Source organism: Geospiza fortis, unplaced genomic scaffold (genome assembly GCF_000277835.1).
Source record: "Geospiza fortis unplaced genomic scaffold, GeoFor_1.0 scaffold54, whole genome shotgun sequence".
NCBI lineage: Eukaryota > Metazoa > Chordata > Aves > Passeriformes > Thraupidae > Geospiza > Geospiza fortis.
This window is the reverse complement of record NW_005054301.1, coordinates 9,747,800-9,771,526: the sequence shown is the minus strand read 5'-3', so window position 1 is coordinate 9,771,526 and position 23,727 is coordinate 9,747,800. Positions and strand designations below refer to the sequence as shown.

At 35.7% G+C, this 23,727-nt stretch overlaps 1 protein-coding gene across 1 annotated transcript in view; it reads left to right on the top strand.

The window, feature by feature from the left end:
- Positions 1-897: 897 nt before the first annotated feature.
- ARHGAP5 (Rho GTPase activating protein 5) overlaps positions 898-23,727 on the top strand; it is a 39,998-nt gene continuing 17,168 nt past the window's right edge. The window contains exons 1-3 of the mRNA XM_005417494.3: positions 898-1,019; positions 4,550-8,449; positions 17,909-18,056. Coding sequence (XP_005417551.1) covers positions 4,727-8,449; positions 17,909-18,056 — 3,871 coding nt within the window. The 5' untranslated portion in view covers positions 898-1,019; positions 4,550-4,726. The remainder of the gene's footprint in view (positions 1,020-4,549; positions 8,450-17,908; positions 18,057-23,727) is intronic.

The following is a 23,727-nucleotide window of genomic DNA, read 5'->3' as shown; positions in this document are numbered from 1 at the left end:
TTATTAAGAATATAATTGTAAATGGCAAAACAAGGAATAGGTATGTTGTTTTGATGTAGTATTTAGCACACATACAGCATGGTGCTGCATCTTGCTTAACAATTACACCTTTCCTTAGTTGAAAATGGCTTACATAATATTCCAGTGCAAGTGCCTCAAGTTCCTTTCCTGTTCTGCATCACCGGCCTGGCAAAGTCTGGATTTTGTGTGGATGCGAAGGGAAGAACAATGGAAGAGAGTTCTGTTTTTGATTACTTTATAGTAGCATCCCTGCAGAGAGATCAGCACTTAAAAGTGTTATATTAATAATTTGTACCCTAGTTGAGAATTCAAAATCTTCAAATAAATACAGTTACACTTACAATTGCTAATTTGTCAGAGTTTGTGAGTCCTTTTAATTTAGAAGTGGTGTAGTACAGGTTAAAGGGTTTTGATGTAGACTGTACCTTTTTCCTATTAATAGAATATATATACATAGACATACCTTTGTTTAATATATTTTGTACTTATGGCTATACCAGCTTTGTCTTGTAAACCTATGTTCTAAACACTTTAGAATTCCAAAGTATTCTACCAGCGATTAGTTATTTTTATAGCTCATATTTTAAATGTTATCTGAGAAACTACATTATTTTTTTTCCTAACAGGCTTCTGCAACCTAGGTATTGTTGAAGTATCAAGTTGAAATTCAAATCACAGTCACTTATGAACTCTGCCCTCTCTCAAATATTAATAGGTGTGCTTACAGGATTTAAACCCTCCAAATTTAGACAAAGACCAGCTTGAGTTTTGTTAATGGGTTTAAAATAAAGAAAACAATCTTCATGCATAGGTGAAGTGTCATACCTTCTCTGATGGCTGCTTCTTCCTTCATAAACTTGAAACTTTTAATGGTTCTTATTTTTTGTTTTCAGATCCCTCAGGGAAGGACTTACTGAAGGGCACTGTTTAAATGTGTGACATTACTGCAGGAAGATCGCAGCAGGAGAGTCATCTTGCTTTGCACCTCTTTCCTAAGGGTAAGTTTGGGCTTTAGGCCTTTATAATGTGTGTAAAGGTGGGTAAATAAATACAAACTGCTGCCTTATTTTCTTTACAACTATGCTTGGAAATCTAAAAGTCTGTAGAGACAAGGTCCTACAGTGCATCTGTAGATGGTCACAGATTCTTCCTGCATTGATGTCAGATGCTTTGTATTATTTTCAGTCGTAAGATTGAAATTAGTTGGGGAAATCAAACGACCCCTCCTTTGAATCTGTAACAAAGGTGGGGAGGAGGGTTAGATGAATTGTAGTGTTTACAATTTGTTATAATTGAATTAGGCAGATTGAACTAAGATAATGGAATGAATTTACAATGAATTTCCAGTGTGCATGCTTTAAAACAGTACGAAACTATAAAGTAAATTTACATTTGTGGTACAGTGAAATGGAAAATCTTCCATTTGGAGAACAGTTTAATGATGATTACATAATAAATGTGAAGCCATTATAATGTCAGATTTTTACCAGTTTTATTACTTAATTAACATAGATTTTGTTCTGTGACTTTGTACAATCAGTGCAAAGTAGGAACTGTGTTTAAAAAAAAACCCAAAACCAAACCCACACTGGTTTTAAATATCTTTAGTGATTCAGCTTCTACTATGGTTAAAATATTTCTTGTCAGAACTTTAATGAGAGACTGATGTGTTTGTTTTCCTTTTGTGAATGTCCCCCTTCACCTTACTCTTTGTACTTACTTGCTTAAAAATGTATCGATTTCACAAAACATTTTGTAGATGGGAGAGGAATAACTTTTGCTACTGAGGATGTAGAGTATCTGAAAGTATTGATTGTTTCTTATAAACTAATTGCAAATTGACAGTGTCTTCCTGATGAAATGAAGTAATCATGTGGATGAAGATTTTTGTGTTCTAGTTTAGTCCACATGAAATCTGTATTGTGCTGTGGCAAACAGAAAACATTTTATAGTGAAAGTGCTGACTGAATTTCTCATTCTAGCAGTTTGAATGATGCTACTATGATAAGCTTTGCCTTAGAAAGAAAACACTGGGTTTATTTGTAGTAATATAAATACTGCTTGTAAAGGATGTTATTTTTGCTAAGTATTTTTATTCCTGGAGCCATTTTCTTTTAGGTCCAAATTCTGTGTTTTAAGACTATAATAAACACAGTGGAAACAGTGAGAAGCAAAATGTAATATACGGCTTGTCTTTCTGAATGGGTCTTTGAGTAATCTGATTTAACTGAAAAAGAATTCTAAAATCTGGCATAAAAGTTTCAGTTTTTGCAATATAGAAGTTCTTGAGTATAAAAATAAGGTGTTCCTCTTCATTTTGTAGTGAAGTTGATACTTTCTTCCTAAAAAAAGTACTTTCTTTTTCTGTGATTTCCATAACGAACAGTTGGTTTTATGTATGTAGTTTGTATTTTATATTTTCATTAGTTAATTGTTGCTAAGCAGGACAAAGTATATAACACTAAAATTTCAGTATTGATGCTTGTTATACTTTCATTCTGATAAGGACTGTTTATAGGTTTATTTAAGTACATTTGTGTCATTACTTTGCACTCTACAAATGTAAAAGCAAATATGTTAGGTACAATAGTATCTGCCTTTCTTTTATAGTGCCATGTAATAGTTGTCTTTTTACCAAGAAAATGAGAAGTACTTTTATAAAAATATTTTCAGAGAGGATAGAACAGTGTAGGTTGGAAGAGACCTCTGAATGTCATCTTGTCTAGCCTCCCTGCTCAGGCAGGGTTACCTAGGGCAGGTTGCCAAGATCTGTGTCCAGGTGTCTTTTGAATACCTTTAGTGCAGGAGCCTTTACAACTTCCCTGGGCAAACCAGGCCAGTGCTCAGTCACCCTCACAATAAAAAAAAGCGTTTCCTGATGTTCGTATGGCATCTTCTGTATTTTAGTCTGTGTCCATTGCTTCCTGTCTTGTTCCTGGGCACCAGGAAAAGAGTTTGGCTCTGCCTTCTTTTCACCTTTCCTCCAAATATTTGTACACATTGATGAGACCTTCCCTGAGTCTTCTCTTTGCCAGGTTGAACAGTCCTGGCCTTTCCTTAAATGAGAGCTGCTGGGTGCTTTAGCCCCTTGCTGCGTTCTCCAGTAGTTCTGGATCTCTCCTGTACTGTGGAACTGGACACAGTGCACAGATGTGGCCTTACTAGTGCTGCAAAGAGGGGAAGGTTAACCTGCCTTGACCTGCTGGCACTGCTTTGTCTAATGCTGCCCAGGGTGCTCTTAGCCTTGTTTGCCAGGTGCACACTGCTGGGTGGTGTTCATGTCCTCTGGGATCCCCAGATCCCCCTCTGGACAGCTGCTCTTCAGGCGGCTGCCTCCAGCACATAATGGTACGTGGCCTTATTCCTCCCTGCAGGCAGGACTCTATCATTTGCTCCTCCTAATTTTTTCATCAGCAGACTTGCTGAGGATACATTCTCCCCCATCATCCAAGTTATTAATGAAGATATTGAACAATACTGGACCCAGTACTGGCCTGCAGAGTGCGCTCCTGGTTACTGGCCCCCAAGTAGATTTCATGTCACTCATCACCATCTACTGGGACCAGTCATTTGGCTATTCAATTTTTTCTGTCTTCCTCATAATGTAATTGATTCAAAACCAGCAAATGCATTTCCATTTGCAGTATGCATGCAAGTAAAGTCTTCTGATTAATAACTGAGAGTTAGTGGTAATCGTTATACTTGATGACAGCCTCAGTAAAGCCACTGGAACCTTGTAGTAATTCTGTGAAACTCTGAAAGTAGATATAGAAGTTTTTGTTTCCAGTTAATAGAAGTTTGTTTTTTTTCAAAGAGACAGAAGGAATGAAGCAACATCGTAGTTTTAAAATCTATACACAAGTCCTACTCCTAGTATTTGTATGATTGTGTTTTTCTGTAGAATTCCTGTTCGAAACATTTCTGTTAAAGCAGTTTGCTGTTAGTATACCAATCAAGTAGTCTGCTTCTGGATATAGGTAGTGGCTGGAGCATGTGGCCAACTCCCTGCTTTTACAGCTACTTGTTTTAAAATTTCCTTTACTGCAACCTAAGCTCAGACCTACAAATGCACACAAAAGTAATGTTATTCTTACAGATCAGCATGATATCTACTAAAAATTTGAGTGTGAATAGAAGTACATGAATATTGGGTTGGGTTTAGAGTTTTTATATTGCATTTTTACTTTTTAGTGCCCAGTATTTGTAAGCTAAGGAGGAGAACAGTAATTTGGGAGTTTGGGTGTGACTTTTCTTCTTTTTAGAAGTATGCTGCTCAGCTATCAAAACAGCTGACAAACTACTACTAAACTGTGCCTGAAATCTGTTTATTTTAAATCTGTAGTATAAATAGCATTAGCATTACTGAATTATGAATTTATGATCTCATTCAAAGTAGTTGTAGAATTTTCATATACACAAAAAGTCGGGGTCATCAAGCTGCACAAGTGCTTCTTAAAATCTCTTTTCCCTCATGAATATTGCAAAGAAATATCTGCAATCTTGATTTTTTTTTCTCTGTATTTTCTAGGAAGATGATGCTCCTTGTCCAGGTTATCTGAGGTTCTTGTAATCACAAGCTGAAGCAGGAACAACTGAAGGCGATTTCTGGAACCCTGGATATACAATTCAAATTTGTAGGAACCTTTTCCAGAATGAAAACCACATACAGTTACCTTGATAATTGCAAAAGGATGAGAGGAAAGTTATGATGGCAAAAAACAAAGAGCCACGCCCCCCATCTTATGCTGTTAGTGTTGTTGGACTATCTGGAACTGAAAAGGATAAAGGTAATTGTGGAGTCGGAAAGTCATGTTTGTGCAATAGATTCGTTCGTTCAAAAGCAGATGAATATTATCCTGAGCATACCTCTGTGCTTAGCACAATTGACTTTGGAGGAAGAGTTGTTAACAATGATCACTTTTTGTACTGGGGTGACGTAACACAAAGTGGCGAGGATGGAATTGAGTGCAGAATTCATGTAATTGAGCAGACTGAGTTCATTGATGATCAGACTTTCTTGCCTCATCGGAGTACGAATTTACAACCGTACATAAAACGTGCAGCTGCCTCCAAACTGCAGTCCGCAGAAAAACTAATGTACATTTGCACAGATCAGCTAGGCTTGGAGCAAGACTTTGAGCAAAAACAAATGCCTGAAGGGAAATTAAACATAGATGGGTTTTTATTGTGCATTGATGTAAGCCAAGGATGCAATAGGAAGTTTGATGATCAACTTAAATTTGTGAATAATCTTTATATCCAGCTCTCAAAATCTAAAAAACCCATAATAATAGCGGCAACAAAATGTGATGAATGTGTGGATCATTATCTGCGAGAGGTTCAGGCCTTTGCTTCAAATAAGAAGAACCTTGTGGTTGTGGAAACATCAGCAAGATTCAATGTCAATGTTGAAACATGTTTTACTGCACTGGTACAAATGATGGATAAAACTCGTGGGAAACCTAAAATAATCCCCTATCTGGATGCCTATAAAACTCAAAGACAGTTAGTTGTTACGGCAACAGATAAGTTTGAAAAACTTGTCCAAACTGTGAGAGACTATCATGCAACTTGGAAAACTGTTAGCAACAAACTGAAAAACCACCCTGATTATGAGGAGTACATAAATTTGGAAGGAACAAAAAAGGCCAAAAATACATTTTCAAAACACATAGAGCAACTTAAACAGGAACATATTAGAAAGAGAAAAGAAGAATACATTAATGCATTGCCACGAGCTCTTAATACTCTTCTATCAAATCTTGATGAGATTGAACTTTTGAGCTGGTCAGAAGCCTTGAAGGTAATGGAGAAAAGGCCTGACTTCCAGTCCTGTTTTGTAGTGCTTGAAAAAACACCCTGGGATGAAACTGACCACATAGATAAAGTGAATGACAGAAGGATTCCATTTGACCTTCTCAATACCCTAGAGGCAGAAAAAGTTTATCAAAACCATGTGCAGCATCTTATATCTGAAAAAAGGAGGGTTGAAATGAAAGAGAAATTCAAAAAGACTCTTGAGAAAATCCAATTCATTTCACCTGGACAGCCATGGGAAGAAGTTATATGTTTTGTGGTGGAGGATGAAGCATTCAAATACATCACTGATGGAGATAGTAAGGAAGTATATGCTAGGCATCAGAGGGAGATTGTTGAAAAAGCCAAAGAGGAGTTTCAGGAAATGCTTTTTGAACATTCAGAGTTATTTTACGATCTGGATCTTAATGCAACACCAAGTACAGATAAAATGAGTGAAATTCATGCAGTTCTGAGTGAAGAACCTAGATACAAAGCTTTACAGAAACTTGCACCTGATAGAGAATCTCTTCTGCTTAAACATATAGGATTTGTTTATCACCCAACTAAAGAAACCTGTCTCAGTGGCCAAAACTGCATGGACATAAAAGTAGAAGAGTTGCTTGCCAACAGTCTTCTGCAACAGGACCATGGACGCTCAAATTTATACCATGATAGTGCCAACATTGATAAAATCAATCTTTTCATTTTGGGCAAAGATGGCCTTGCACAAGAATTGGCAAATGAAATTCGGACACAATCCACTGATGATGAATATGCATTAGATGGAAAAATATATGAACTAGATCTTAGGCCAGTTGATGCCAAATCCCCATACTTGCTGACTCAGTTGTGGACCTCAGCCTTCAAACCGCATGGTTGTTTCTGTGTGTTTAACTCTATTGAATCACTGACTTTTATTGGGGAGTGCATTGCAAAAATAAGGGCTGAAGCATCTCAGATAAGGAGAGACAGGTATATGGCTAATCTTTCATTTACATTAATATTGGCTAACCAGAGGGACAGTGTTAGCAAGAATCTACCTATTCTGAGGCATCAGGGACAGCAATTGGCTAACAAGTTACAGTGTCCTTTTGTAGATGTGCCTGCTGGTACATACCCACGCAAGTTTAATGAGGCTCAAATAAAACAAGCTCTGAGGGGAGTACTGGAAGCAGTTAAACACAATTTTGATGTTGTAAGTCCAGTTCCCACCATTAAAGATCTGTCAGAAGCTGACTTAAGGATTGTCATGTGTGCCATGTGTGGCGATCCGTTCAGTGTGGATCTTATTCTTTCACCTTTCCTCGATTCTCACTCCTGTAGTGCTGCTCAGGCTGGCCAGAATAATTCTTTAATGCTAGATAAAATAATAGGTGAAAAGAGACGTCGAATACAGATAACTATATTATCATATCATTCTTCCATTGGTGTAAGGAAAGATGAACTTGTTCATGGATATATACTGGTCTATTCTGCAAAGCGTAAGGCATCCATGGGAATGCTTCGGGCATTTCTTTCTGAAGTTCAGGATACAATTCCTGTCCAGTTGGTGGCTGTTACTGATAGCCAGGCAGACTTCTTTGAGAATGAAGCAATCAAGGAACTCATGACTGAAGGAGAACACATAGCAACAGAAATTACTGCTAAGTTTACAGCTTTATATTCATTATCTCAATATCATCGTCAAACTGAGGTTTTCACATTGTTCTTCAGTGATGTATTAGAGAAGAAAAGCATGATTGAAAGTTCGTACATGTCAGACAGCACAAGGGAATCGACACATACAAGTGAAGATGTTTTTCCAAGGTCTCCAAGAGGAGGTTCCCTTGACTATAATTACCCAGATTCAGAGGATGATGCTGAAGGACCACCACCTTACAGTCCAATTGGTGATGATGTAAGGTTACTTCCAGCACCTAGTGACCGTTCAAAGTACCGACTGGATTTGGAAGGAAATGAGTATCCTGTTCACAGTACACCAATCAATTGTCATGACCATGAACGCAACCATAAAGTGCCTCCTCCGATAAAACCGAAACCGCTTGTTCCAAGAACCAATGTGAAAAAACTGGACCCTAACCTCCTGAAAACAATTGAGGCAGGTATTGGCAAAAACCCCAGGAAGCAGCCTTCTCGAGTGCCTGCAGCACCTCCAGAAGATACAGACCAATCTGACAACTATGCTGAACCTATTGACACGATTTACAAACATAAAGGCTTTGCAGATGACATCTATGCGGTTCCAGAGGATAGTCAGAATCGTATTATTAAAGTTCGAAACTCAATTGTTATAAATACCCAAGGTGAAGAAGAAAATGGGTTTTCTGATAGAGTATCCAAAAGTCATGGGGAAAGAAGACCTTCAAAATACAAGTACAAGTCTAAGACACTGTTCAGCAAAGCCAAGTCTTACTATAGGAGAACACATTCGGATGCAAGTGATGACGAGGCTTTTACCATGTCTAAAGGTAAAAGAAAAGGAAGGCATCGTGGAAGTGAAGAAGACCCACTTCTTTCGCCTGTTGAAACATGGAAGGGTGGCATAGATAATCCTGCTATTACATCGGACCAAGAATTGGATGAGAAAAAAATGAAGAAGAAACCCCACAAAGTAAAAGAAGATAAGAAGGTAAGTCAATTAATTTAAATTTTATTTACAACTTCTGGTGCATTGTAAAAAGGGAAGAGACAAAATATGCAAGAATTGCACCCTCATTTGAAACAGGTGCTTTAAAATTTTCAAACTATATTTGTTTGATTTTTTTTTGTCTTAAGTTCCTATTAAGTTGCTTGGAACTAGCAAACCTTAGTGAATGATACAGTTTGTCTATCAATATAGTCAGATATTCAGTAAATGTCAGTTATTTTCATCTCTGCTTACATTTGGAGGCTTCCTTCCATTTCAGTAAGATGGTGTGATTTTTTTAAGGAAAAAGCTGCTTTGTGAGTTCTTGAGTAGAATCGGTTCTTTCAGTTGTTGCAATTTTTGCTATTGGAATGATGTTTAGGGCTGGTGAATCAAAGGAGTGATTTCTTTTTAAGTCTTAGTTGTCTAGCTGGAACTCTAGAGCAAGTGCATTAAAAAAACCCCCATATATAGTAGTTCTGCTGATTGCTGCATTTTCCTGGTGTGGGCAAACAGGTAATCAAGTTGAAAGTTGTACTACCTTTATGTTTTTCTATAAAAACAGAATAAAGGGAACAAAACAGGGAAATAATAGTTGCAGTTTACTTGAAAAATGTTTCATCTTCATGCCTGAGTGTTACTTATTTTTTGACTAGCTTTGTGGTGTGGATTCTAGATATACATTATTTATAGTTTAGATTTTCATTTTAGGCCAGCAGTCATTGTTTTAGGTATAGTATTGACATGAAATCAGGAGTGTTCCTGATCAGGTAGATATTTTCTTTCTTTTCTCAAAATAATCTGACTTTTGTAATATTATCTTCTGTAGCATTTTTAAAATATCACTTTTTTAGCTTAAATCTGATGGTACTTGAATAGCAGCAATAAGTTTTGTTAAAGTAGAGCATAGTTAAATTTAACTAACAGATAAAATTCTTGCTGGTATGCAGCTGTGATTTGAATTACACTTGACTTATTTAAAGGCCACTAAATTTTCTCAAGGCTTACTCATATGCATGGATAATGATGTCTTGTGGATATAAAATCATATGGTTAAAAATACTTTGAAGTTATTCTTTTGGAGAAACTTATAAATTATAGTTTCTTTAAAAATCTATACTTTCCGTAGAATCATTGATAATATCCAGAGTTGAAAGGAGCCCATAAAGATCATTGAGTCCAGCTTCTGGATTCCTTTTGCTTGAAATAATCTTTTTACATAGAAATCAAATGCAGTTGCATAATCTTCCTACTGTCGCAGCTGTGTTGAGAGCAAGTTACTCTGAGTTGAATATATTTGTGTTAAACTGAGTAGATTACTGTAGTGGGGGTCTTCTCTTCCTAAAATTGTCAGGAAATCCCCTAATTACTCTAACAAAGCCTCTACTTCTGGTTTTGGCCTGTTGAGAAGCCTGAGTTGGGAGTTTCAGGCTGTTTTAATTCTTGCAGTGGATAAGTTTCTTGAAGAGTAGAATTGTTTTAAATTTTGGTTGGTTGGTGATTTGTTGGTTATGGGAGTGTTTTTTTTTCTGAGGGAGGGTGCTGTATTTTACTCACAAGTAGCAAAGCTACTACTATTAAACTTTTAATAATCGTGGACATTATTGTAATTGAGAAAACAAATTTGACTTGATAGCTCAAATGTTTGCAAGTTTTTAAAGTGTCTTGAGTGCTCAGTGCTTTTGATAAGTAGTGGCTTGTCTGTGTGTTGAATGAAGTTGAAGTGAGAGTACCAGTTCAAGTGAGTCATTCTAGTTCATTATCTGTTTCTTTGGGTTTTTCAACAGTTCATTTTATTTCAGAAGAGATGCAGATTTTTAGTTTTGGAGCTTTTTCTGCGTGTTTTCCTGTGTTGTTCTGGATGAGCAACTAGTAGTCTTTTATTACAGAAACACAAAAATTATTCAAATTATATTGTCCTTGTCAAGTGTTCTTTGGTCCATGTGAGATATGTTAGTGCACCACTATTTACAGACTTCTTGGCTGTTTTTTTTTGAGAATTGTGACCCCTTGAATGTGAAAGAGGTAAATAGAGCTTGTGTACTTCTTTCTGGCTATTTCTTAAATCTCTTACTGATGCTTTTTCTGAATTTTTCAGCTCTATGTAAAGGGAAAATAGGGTACATGTGTAACTATTCTTGCTTTAACTATAGTGATTCTGAAGTACAGAAATCTTATGAACAAAATGAATTTATTTGGAAAAACTTGAATTTTAAAGTCTGAACTCCTAATTTTCTTTTTCCAAGATTGTTTTTTCTTTTAAGCTCAACATTCTTGATACTCCTTGCATTTTTGTTGATTTGAGATCTGGTGTTTCTGGGTGGGTTTCTTGTAAGGTGTCTCAGGAGAGACATGACTGTGCTGGAGGAGGCTCATTCTGTCCTGATCCTTTCAGATCCAGTGTCCCTACTCAGGATAGAATCACATAAAAAAAAAAAAAAAGGCACTAGGACAGATATAGGGAAGCAGAGAATGGATGTAAAGTGATTGTAGGGTTCAGGTAAAGAAACTGAAGGGAAAAAGGCAAGAGTTGGATAAGTCGGAAGCAAGATTTGACAAACAGCAGAGTAGGACAATGAACTTCTGTAGTTTGGCTAACACATATGTATCAAACTTCAAAAATCTATTGAGGACATATGTTATTAAAGACAGAAGTAAATACTCAGAATTGTGCTACTTCTTGCTATTTGGAAGCATAAATTAAAATGTTTTACTGTGGAAAGTTATAGCAATGACAAACCTGTAGCAAGCAGGTAACATTACTTGCAAGGTCACATAAAGTTTCTTATTGCCAAAAGAAACAATTTAAAACTCAGAGCAGTTAAGCAAGTGTGCTTTGGTCTGAATTATTTGCCCATTATTTTTTGTTCATAACACTGTGCTGGTGTTCTTAGATCTTGTTTCAGTATACTGGTAGTCAGAACTGGAAGAGCATCATCCTTGAGCTCTTCTTTCAATTATCGCAGAAATAATTCCTCTGAAGACTTTTATCTCCTCATTCTTACTACTCTGGAAAACTCATCCAGAGCTTCTATTTTCTCTGTACTGCTGAGGAATCTTGCAATTCCTAGTTTTCACCCTTCCTTATTGTATCCTTTCTCCTGAAATGTTTTCTAGCCAGTCACCTGTGAAGAGAAAATGGCTACTTCTTGGCCTGAGTTTTAGAAGATCAAAAAAAAATTGGAATTTTCCTCTGAACCTGTTTTTGAGTGAGGATGACTGAAACTGTGCATAGTATTGCAAGGAATGTCATAACGGTGCATCATGTAATCTTAGTGTTTGCTGATACCTACTAGAAATTACTACCCAGCACAATTGTGTGATTGCACCCAACCTTTGCTTAGCTGCAGTTGCTGTCACTTTAGGTACCTTTGGCCTGCTTATGTCCTTGATGTCCATTTCCACGTAATGACTCCATACTGCGCAGTACAGGTGGTTTATTGTACATGTATGCATGTGAAGTACCTGTACATTACAGCATGTGCTACAGGCACATTACAGCACATAAGTTTCGTTAGTTGTGCATTCCAGTGCAGGATTTTCCCATTACTCTATGACTTTGTCCTTTTTGTTGCTGAATATCATCTTTTTTCTTTTCCTCCAGCTTGGCTGTAGTTTCCTATATGCCATCACCAGGTGCCTTACTAAAGTCTAGATTGGTAAAACCAACAGATGGTGGTTCAGTCTTTGTCTCTAGAAAAGAAAAAGTGGAAAAGGCTGAATCAGTATGATCTAATTTGTGATACACCCGCCTTTATCCTATTTTATTAGCACATGTCTAAATGTTCTGAGAAGATTTGTGAGAAGACCTTGCATGTGCCATTAACAAGTGAACCTTGAACTTTTTCTGGTGGGGATAAATATGAAGAGCAATAGGGAGGAGGAGAAGAAAGCAAGCAGACTGGCTTGAATCACAGGACTTGTTAGCCAGGTTCATGTGTAGTTGTGTGTGTACACTGAGCTTGAAATATTTCAAGTGCATGTTGTTCAGTATTTGAAGTGCATGTTGTGTGCTAATATTTGTTTAACCGTAGTGGCCTTCTTTTCTTCACCTATAGAACTTCTGTAAAATTTCTCCGAGGAAAAAAGCACCTTGTCCTTTCTGCTGTAAAACAAAATAGCAAAAAAGTGCATTTTGCAGAGTGAATTCTCCCCTATATTGGCACGCTTTCCATGTTTGATTATTTATTTCTTTCATGGTGTTCACAAACTTACAAGGAACTAAGCACACCTTGAAATGTTAAAATGCAGCTTTGCCTCAGCTGTTTCTTCTTTGCCAAGTTAGTCCTCTCCAGCTGAGATGTGTGCTCATTCATCTACGTGTCTTTATCTAGGAAGTGGCGCTTACAATTAGATGCTTGTCTCAATTAGAACTTTTAACATTAAGGTCTAGTGTAAACATTATTGGTGTTGGTACACGTGAAAAGCAGAGGGCTTGCCAGCAGTATCATAAACTATTTTCGTTTTCAGTTTCACTTAATGAGTTTGGAGATACAAAACAACAGAAACTGCAGAGAATTTCAGGTCAGGAAGGGGCATGAGGGTTCCTAGAGGAAAAGGATCTTGCTGAAGGAAGTCTTCTGATATCTTAGATAGGATGAACCGCTTCAGTAGCCTTGAAGCTGCAACTGACGCCTTTTATGCATTAATGTAAAGCCCTAACCACAGTAGTCCTTGGCTTTCCATTGTCTCACTGTGTAAACAAGCCCAATGTAAATATTTTAAAAAACTATTTGTAAGTTAATATGGAAGAATTATTGTTATTATTACCGTGAAATAATAAGTACTTATTTTTGACCTTTGTCATAATTTATTAATCCCCTCTCCAGCAGGAGGCCTGCCTGATGTGGAAACCTGTAGCCATTCCATATAGTGACAATTAATAACCTTATTATTTGTTTTTACAATTGAATTGATGAGTATTAAAACTTTACCCACCTTAGACCTCTTATCTTTGTGAGCATTTTGAGATATATTCAGTGTTGGATTTAGGCTGTATTTTTTTCACCTCTTATAGAGAGAATAATTGTTTTGGTTTTTATTCTCCACAACATATAAAGAACAGTAAATATCCTGAATGAATTTTTGCAATGGGTGAGGCAGAGCCTTATCTTGAATTTTTAAGTACTTCTGAAAACAAATCCTAACTAGAGAGATCTTGTAAACAATATAGTAAATTAACTGCATAGTGATAATTCTTTGGCATGCCATTGTTGAAATCTAAAAAAGTTTCACTATTTAGGTTATTTGGCCAATAACCTTTGATTATTCAGTGTCTGATTTTTTTTTTTCTGGTGTGAATGGAGTTTCCATATTGCTAAATTAAATCTGAGAAAGAGTGTTTTAAAACATTCTATCTTGTAACCCTGTTTGCAGACAACACTTGTTGCTTCCAGAGAAGTTTGTAAATTACTTCTTTCCATTTTCCTTTATACCAAGAGGATTGTAAGATGCTTTTTACTTTAAATTAATCTGAAAACTTTTCTTGGTATTTTAGCAAGAAAAATCCACTAGCATCTTGATGAATTCTCACATACTTTACTCTGGCTTTTTAGAATATGAAGCAGTGCATTTGTCATCTATTTTGCTATGCTTAAACTTGCTTTCTGCCGTTATAATTTCAACACTGTATGAAATTTAATGTTAAAACTATTATGGAAATAGTGTGCGGAACCATAGAACCCATGTATGTTGATCTCAGTTTTAGTAAGACTATGGTAAACATGTGAGCAATGGGAGATCAACTTATATTTTTATTCAGCTGTTCTTGTGTAAGTTCACTGTTTAATTTAGTAAAATACTGTCTACGTCAGACTGGAATGTGCTGTGAATTTTTTTTTTCTCCTGAGAATTATAGGAAATATCAGAATCTGTACTTTCAGGTTTTGTCTGTTCAAATTTAGCACTCTTAATATGCATATTTAGAGCCATACGCCTTCTTAAACCTCTGTAGTTTAAAACAGTGTAACAAACTGGAATTTAAAAATGGCAGAAGGCATGAAGGGAAGGAAGAGCATGTTAGGGACAATGATCTGCATGATTCATATATCATACAGTTTCTGGAGAGCTAGCTATGAATTAGAGATTACAAATACTTTTATTAAGCCTATAAAATGAATGCTGTTCAGGGTGTGTGGGTTTATGAAGTATTTTACTGGTCCTGAAAATACTGACTTTGACCTCCATGACCCTAGGGCTGACTGCAGATGAAGTAGGCAGAAAATTTCCTTTGCATCAAAAGTAGTAGTGAAGTCTTTTGGAGGTAGAGAAGTGACTGAATTTCTTCTTTAATAAATAAGTAATTAATGGTTGTTCTGGTGGGATGGTAATGAAAGAAAAAAAGCCTGTCTTGAACAGAAGGCTTGCTAAAGTAAGCAGCCCATCCATAAAGAGGCTTGATAGGATTTTGGCAGTTTTTAGTTTTCTAGATTAGTTTTAAAAGGTTGTTTTTAAGTGTGGTGTACTCTCAAGATTCACAGCTGGCTGAAGTCTTAGCCTAGTTTCTCTCTAGATGATGAGTACTGCTTAGCTGGTTCCCTAGTACCTGTAGTCAAGAGGGTTAAGCTTAGTATTCTTTATATCTGTATTTTTAAAGTTAATGTTCTTTGTAATAATATTTCTGGTTTTGAAATCAAGACTTGGATACTGTACCATGCTAGAGTAAATGGTTTTGTGTTTACCTTGTCTTACGTTAAGACGACTTTAGCTAATCTTTTGCAACATGTATTTTGATGTTTGAAGTACTGCAAAATAAAGCAATATTGCAAGTAAATGCAATGCAAGGCGAGTTTGGAATTCTCAGAGTTAAAATGCTTTCCTGCCAAAATATATAAGGATCAGTTGGAGGTTTGGCGTTAACCTCTGTTACGGTATGAAGAGCAGTTGTCTTTGGCAAGAAGCAAGTGATGAAACCCATGCTGAAAGCTCAACATAAGTGCAGCAATCAATTATACAAAGCCCCACAGATCTCTAGGAAAACTAAGGATTTCAACTTTATGGTCTTGGGCTTGTGTTTTAATTACTAGCATGAAAACAGTGGTATGTGAACAATGAGCTTTTTGCAAGGCTTAAGTGACAAAACTTTTGTGCTGGTTCTTGTCTTCTTTAACTTGATGCCTATTAGTCCATTTTTATGATGATGTAGGAGACGCACACAAAATTGGTTTTGGCTGTGCCTAGATTGGTACTTGCTGCATGCAGTATTACGTGACTGCTGCATTGGAAGGCGTAGATGTACTGGGGAGAATGATTGCACTAAAAATACCTGGGGCAAAATCATAATCTCTCTGCCAAAATCTAGGAATTTTAAAATGGTTCACCTTACTCAGGTGCTGTTCAACTAAATGAATAATTTAATGTTTGACAGTTTCCGTTTATTGTTTCTTTAGAGATCTTTTTAAAGTTAATTTTACACAGAAAAAATTATGGTAGTCATTGTCTTGACTAGCAAATCTAAAAGTTCCATTCTATGTCTGATGGATCAGAAAAAATGCTGTTTTCTCAGAGTGGGGAACAGGGATTAAAGAAAAGCTTTCACTGAGACTTACTTTTGTTAGCAATAAGACCCATATTTTTTTCCCTGAAGTCAGTTGGTCTTCTGGCAAAATCAGGTCTTTAGCACAGAACACCTTTTTGTTCATCACAAGTTCTCCACTTAAGCAACCTAGACTTCTGGAAAGTATGGAAGTCTAAAATCAGGAAATAGCTTGTTGGTTTTTCTTAAAGCCTTAAAATTTTACTTTTGGTTTACAGAAGTATTTTTTGTAAAGATCATGTAGATAGTGTTATTTGTGGAGGATTTGATTTATGCCGTCAGTGGAGAGTTTATGCACTCACACACCCTAAAAGAAAGGAAAATAATGAGAGAGGTATTTTAATAAATATTGGACAGGAGAGATGCAAAATACATAATTATACATAATGAGAAATAGCTGATAAACTTACTGTTGTATCTGCCTTGTGAAATTGTAGTTTCATGATTATGGAATAGTTTTGCAGTGGTCGTCTCTTCTACTCTGCCTTTAGAGCAGTTTGCAAAGGACTTCAGGGTTGGGGTTTTCTCTTTCTTTTTTCTCTTTATTCTTTCATTCTTTATGCTTCATTAAGTTCTTTAGAAAAAAATTCTCACTTTCCAAATTAGGTATTAAACTGTTTTCAGGTAAAGAGTTCATCTGAGAAATCTTTTGCATTTCTGTGTGCATAATATCAGATATGATATGGCATTCCCTTGCAACCTGTCTTCTAAAAGCAGGACAACTATTAGAAAAGAGCATTCTTTACTTTAAAAGAATAGAGTAGCTGTGTCCAATATTTCATACCATTTCCAGTATTCTACACAGATAATATTTGTAATTTTAATAAAATTTCTGTAGAGTCTTAGCTTATTATTCCATTTACCCAACTGCTTTCCAAGAGACACACAGAGCCTTTTTTGTCTTGTTGATCTTAGATTTACAGTCTTGACTATATCTTCCTTCATTTATTCTGTGATGGTGTACTGAACACCTTGGGAAAAAAATAAAATTGTTTTTCCTTTCTTTACTGCCTTGATATATGTATCTAAAGTGATCTTACAGTATCATTTGACAAAGATGTTTTCACTGAGTTTTACACATTGTTTAGCTTCAGCTTGACCCTTTCAGCTGTTGCCCATCTGAACTGGATGCTACCTAAATAAGTATTTTTGATGTGATTTATATTTTCATCAGTATTCAGAGATGAATTATGGTATCTGGTACAATACAATTCTTGTAATCATCCAAGGCTGATTTATCAGTTCCACTGATGAAAAGTCCTTCTCAGTGAAAAAAAAATAAAACCAGGAAAATTCTGTATCAAACTCACCATCTTAGACTTGATTGTGTGCAGACCTCCTTTTGGCTAAAATCCTGTGCCTGTAACAAAGCATTCATGCTTAGTATGAGTGCTGCAACTTTAACTTCAAGATTTTGTTGCCTGTTAGTCATTCTCCATCATCATGTTCTTCTGTAGTTGCAATATAAAGATTATTTAGTATATGCAGAAGACACCAACTTTGTTTTGGTGATATGACCACCAGAGTTTTACCCTGACAATTTCTAAAGAGGTGTGGTTCAGATGTGTTTCCTGTGAGCAGTGCTGAAAGACTCTAAACAAATCACAGCGCTCTAAACAAGTGCTATTTTTACTTCTCTTCCTGTAATACTTTCAGTTACTGATATATTGGTTAATCCTGTTCCTAATGTAATGCAAAAAGGATCAAAACTTACAGAAGTTTAGTGCTTTTTATCTAATGTATAATTACTTTATAGTTAAGTACTTTGTAATTTTAAAAGTACATTTAATTTTTATTCATTCAGTTTGCTGTAGAGGAATTTTAATGTCTAATAGATGTATGATATGGTTGTGTTTACTGAATGCTTGAAATATGAGTTGGTTAAAATGTTGCTTGAATATTACTTAAATAACTCTGTTTTGTTGTAGCCGAAAAAGAAAACTAAGACATTCAATCCTCCAATCCGTAGAAACTGGGAAAGTAATTACTTTGGGATGCCCCTACAGGATTTGGTTACACCTGAGAAACCCATACCTCTGTTTGTTGAAAAATGTGTGCAATTCATTGAAGATACAGGTAAGATAGGAGGACTGTTAGAGGAAAGACTTTCCCGTTTTGCATAATGAGTAATACCTCTCATTTTCTGTTTTAAAGTACTTTTAGACTTTTATCCTAGAAATAACTAATTGTGGGCTAGGCGCATTTAAAAAGTAGAATGTGTTTTCTAAATTTTATGCGTAATATGTGATTTTTTTTTACTTTATTTATACAAATACTTTTAATACCTTTTGACAAATGTCTGAGGTTTGACATGTTCCCTGCAATTAATAAAACTTACATCACTTTCTAGTGCCAAATGACATTTAACCCCCTGGCAGTCCAGTCTTACATGTCTCACTGTTGCCACTGTGTTTTATTTCATGTATTTAAAAGCTCTGAAATCCACCTTTTCCAGTTGTAGAAAACAGGTGCTTGAAATGGCTTCTGACTTGGTATGATTAGTCTGCTTGCTTTCTTGATTTTGAAGGTAAACCTAGTTTTGCATTTTAACTTCTTGCAGAGACAGAAACACTTTCTAAATACAGTGTAATACTCCATGAAAAATGTTAATCTTTTGAAGATGTAATTTCCCTGTTTAATGTAAAACATTAACATTTATATGTGGTTACACTAGAGTGAAAATTCACAGTATGGTTTTCTCTCTTTTCTCCCCGCCTTTCTGGTTGTGTGTTTGTCCCTGCTTTCAGCCTATTTAGTGTGTGACCATGAGGCAAGTAGGATGATTTTGCTGGTCAAACAGAAGACTACAGTTAGGAGTGGGGATTTGTTTTGAGGTTTGGGAGTGATCTGCAGTTGGGTTTTGTTTGGGGGTTTGGGGGGATTTTTTTTGTTCGTTTGTTTTTAAAGATTGTGAGCATTAGTTTTCATCTAGTGTGTAGATCGTGCTTGCTCTGAAGTTTTATAAATGCTATATTGCTGTATTTGAAGTAAATGACAGTGTGACTGAACTGAGGCATGTGCAGGACCATCTTTTGATGTGTCTCTGCCATGGGAATATTGTTTAGTGCAAAGTAAAACATCATCTTTTTTCTAAATTTGCTTAGATCTCTAATAAAGTTTTGGCTGAAGATGAAAGTAGCAGTTTTCGCAAGAATAAAGCTAAAGGGTTTTCTTTCTTATAGTAAAATCCAGTTTTGCTGCCATCTGTAAGAATAGTGTTTCCAAAATAACTACCACAGGTGGTAAACCTTATAGGTGTTTTTGAAGACTTACATGCTGCATATAATTATTCCATTATTGCAATAAAGAAATTAGGTGAAACCTCAGGCACGGATCTCTTTGGAGTCAGAGATATTAGTATAGATCTGTCTTTAACCTTTACTTTCTATGGATTAAAGGTAAGAGTTGTATTTTCTGCCCTCTTACTTTTGCTTTTTCCACCTCACCCAGTTAAAAATGGGAGAGGAGGAAGAAAGGCAAGGAGTAATAGAGTGGCAGAGGCAGGTTGATATATATATATATGTTGTGTTTTCTGTTTTTTGTAGCAAAAAAAGCCCCAACCCAAAACAAACTAGCATAATTTATAGGTGAGTCACTGACACTGGTGTTCTTTAAAAGTTGCTACGTACAGCTACTATGCATAGCTATATAAAACAGATATTGACTGGTATTCACTTTCAAGAGTTTGTAGAATCTAGCAATAACTTAATTTGAGCATGTTCCACTTTTTAAGAATACTTTCAAACAATGAATTTTTAAGTCCAATTCTAGAAGTTTTATTTGCTTAAAAATATTGTCGTCTTTGTGGTGAACTTTCAAAAGAAAAGTATTTCTCACAAAGAATTTTCACCAGCATGTGTGGTGAGAGAGAGAACTATAAAAGTGTGGGAACATTATTTGTGCCTTTTTTCCTCGTAATGGTCAAACCATGCTACCAGCCAAAACATTTTGTACGTCTGTTCTCTTCTCATGACCTGGCTTGGGAAAATAAGATGTTGGGTTAGGCTGCTATGTGTTCAAAATGTAGGGTCTCCTCAGAAGGGGTGACCCAGAAGGCACAACTTTTCCATTAACTGTGTTATGTTAGCTCATCCTGGAATGCTACTATACACCTAGAGAGTTTTAATTCTGGCCCTGAACATGAGCTGGACAAACATTGTGCCATCTGTATAGTTTGTGACTGTGATGTCACTAGTTGTCTTCTTAGTTTCGTTAAACACTTAGAACAAAACATCTGCTTTTGATCTATATTACAGTTTTCTTTCTCCTGCTCTGGATTATGTGTAAGTAGCTTTAGTGTTGTTTTCAGCTTCCATACTTGGCTGTGAGAGTTTTATTTCTGGTGTGTATTATTTTTATATTGAATTAATGTGCTGTAGATATTTGAGTTTCAAGCAGGGTTCTCGCAGAATGTATTTGTTGCCTTTGAGAGAAAAAAATGTTCACTTGCATTGCCTTCAAATCCTGTACTGAGATACAGTCACATCATTGCCTTTGTGACTGTCTGAGGAAATTCCACAAATATGGTGTTGGAGATTATCAGCCTGCACAAGGCAAGTCAGGAGCTGTTTGCTCCAGGCTGGAGTTCAGAATGGTACCATTCCTGTATGATAAAGCTGCTTGGCCCTGGGGAGTCATTCAGTACTCATCTGTCTCATAGCGGTCAGTCTGCTTGCTGTCAGTTTGAACTGCACTGAATACCAGTGTTTATTATCATTGTCTCCTTAATCAAGAAGTGCAGTCTTTTCCAGCTCAGCTAATCTGGTTATTTCTCTTACAGAGGATATAATTGTTTAGCGTTTCCTCTTCAGGTACTTTCATGGGGTTCAGCTCCTTCCTATGTAATTTAAATTGTGGCTGAATTTGTGATTAATCTCGATTTGAAGGGCTAATCTTAATTTTTAATGTTCTCTGTTTCTTTCTCATGAAATTATACAAGGCAATGCTTTGTACCCTCTCATATAAATTTTGACTGAGGCTAGAAAATACGCAGTGAAAAACAGTTTTCTCTATTTCAGATGCCTAGATGAGACAATAGTACCTTAAAGTGTTTTTGAAGATTCTTGCTCCACCATAAACCTTAAAGAATTGAGCACATGCAGAAAATACCATCAGATTTTTGTTTTACCATAATGTTCTTGAATATCCTCACCAAAAAAAAAGTGTATATCCGTAGAAGAGGGACATTTGGAAAAACTAAAGTAAATTCAGGAGGTTAAATTTCTAGCCTTTTATAAATCAACAGATTTTTTCTTCTGAAGGAGCCATATTGTTCCTGTCAAGGTAAAGGGCGATCTGGTAAAGAAAAGGGATCCCAAGTCTGTGCATGTGAGTGAAGGTTATTATCTCTCTTCCTCTTCAGTATTTTTCAACAAAAAGCTTTATTCTAAACTGGTTTAGCTTTATGTAGCCAACCAAGTAGTTATTGAAATAAAGTACAGAGCTTGGATCCCCTTGTAATCTTTTTGATAGTATTGGAGGCAGAAGCTGGGGGGCAGTTAACTCAGGTTAATACCTGAGTAAATGTGAAGCTGGTAAGCTGTAAATATGTGTTAGAACCTCCATTTCACAGCCACCTGCACTGTCACTGGTACTGGGAGTACAAAGCAGCAATAGCACATAATACTTGGTTTTGTTGGAATCTATTGATTAAAAACTAATCACAATACCATGTGAGAACATTTTAAATTTTATACTACTGTCACTTCTGGATAAGAAAGGAGGAAAGATTTGCTAAATATTGTAAACAAGCTTTGCTTCTCTGTTTCTACATTGTCCATGATTATAGGAAAGCCTTTTGTCTATCCAAGCCTTTAATTTTTGAATACATTGTAATTATCGCAGGATGAGTAATATTTTGGTTGCTTGTCAGAGCTCTTTCTTGGTTCACAGAACAAGATGATAAAAAGATTTTTTTTTCCTTTCAGGTAAATAACTTGCCAATGATGAATTACCAAGTTTTCCACTAAATATCTTGGTATATATTGTTTTCAGAAAAAACGGATTTTTGTAAAGATATTGTGGTCTTATCTGTAACTTTTTACAGACTGTTTGAGCACTTTCCTGTCACTAGTGACATGTATGATATTTGTGTGCTTTTACAAATCTGTCACACCCTTTGCAACTTGGTTTGTAACTTGCCCATGAGGACAACTATTGCAATTGACTATCATTGGTAGCTGTTTTTGGTTATGGGCTTCCAAAAGAGTATTTTGATTATATAGGTGTTCTGGTCTGCTTTTTGCTTTCTCCTGATGGACTGAAGAGAATTTCATTTTGTTGCATCATTTGAAATGAACTTTTAAAATGTATCGTTTTTTTGTAAGCCAGGTTTATGGAAATGTATTTAGCAGGGCAACTAGAGTTTTGATTTTTAAGAAAATTGTAGTGGCTGTTTTTGTATACAGGTAATGGTGCTATGCTAAGATATGCTAGAAAAAAATATTACCTGCTATTTTTAAATCAGAAAATCCAATGTAGACTGTTACCTTTTTTCAAAATACAGGTAGCAGAATTGAGATACTTTTTGAACTATGGTGTATGAATTGCATGAGTTCTGTGTTTCTCTGAGAATTATCATGGAGAGAATAAGGTAGATATTCAGTACTCTGACAGAGAGGAACAGATTTCTGAAGGGTAACTTAATGTCTTCAACAAAATGTTGATATGGTTTGAATTTTGTTTTGCAGTATAATGGAAAAAGTATTTATTGAATGTCCAATTTTAAGTGTGAAAAGTGTACATATTTATGCCAACTTTGTAGCTTGAGTGTTTTGTTGGTAATGTTTTTATGCTGTTACACATGCTTCAGATTTAGTGATGAACTATTCCATGGACTGTTTGTGTACTAGTCAACATCTACTGTTGTTGACTTTTAAGTTTTCCCAAACTTAAAATAATTCAGGCAAGATGACTTATACTAACTGGTACTATTAGCATATCAGGGTTTTTTATTATTTTAGTAATTTTTTGTGTTTTGGGTTTAGTTTTTGTATTTGTTCGTGCATTGGTGAGAAGTTTGACATAGATTACATTTCATTCTGTTTTACCAAGGAAGGAGACATCAAATTAACATTACAAATACTAGCAGTTTTGCCATTGAGTACGTACAGTTCTTGATGATATTCAGCTTTTATATCAGTATTTTAATGTTTTTTTTTCTCTGAGATTTCAAATGTTTTTATTTTTTTATGGAATATTACTATCCATGTACTTCATTGACCAGATTATAAATTTTAGATTCCATACTTCATAGAAAACTGATAACATTCATGGAGTGTTAATTGTACATTAAATAATTTAGCAAAGAGATGCTTATTATAATAATCTGTGTTTTAATAATTCAGTTACTCAGTTGTGAGACAAAGAATGGAATAACGACATGGGAAGGAATTTGACAGAGCTAAATGTTGCTATCTCACATGGTTCCTATGGAGAGCTGTAAGACAAATTAAAAATTTTGTACTTGGTATACGTACAATAATTACTGCTTTTGCTATTGAGGCTATTTTTGTAATGCTGGGAAATTTACAGTTTTGGAGGTAATTCAAGTAAAAGAATATTGCCTTCTTCGAATTTCCTTCAAACCTAGCTTACTTAGGTCTTTTATGCTGAATCTCCTGTGAGGCTAGATTTTTACACTGACAGTATAGATAAGGCAAAGTTTGTCTCGAGAGAATGAGGTGTGGTAGAAATAGGCAAAGAAAATGAGTCAGCAGTGCTCGTTGTGGTAAAAATGTCAGGTACA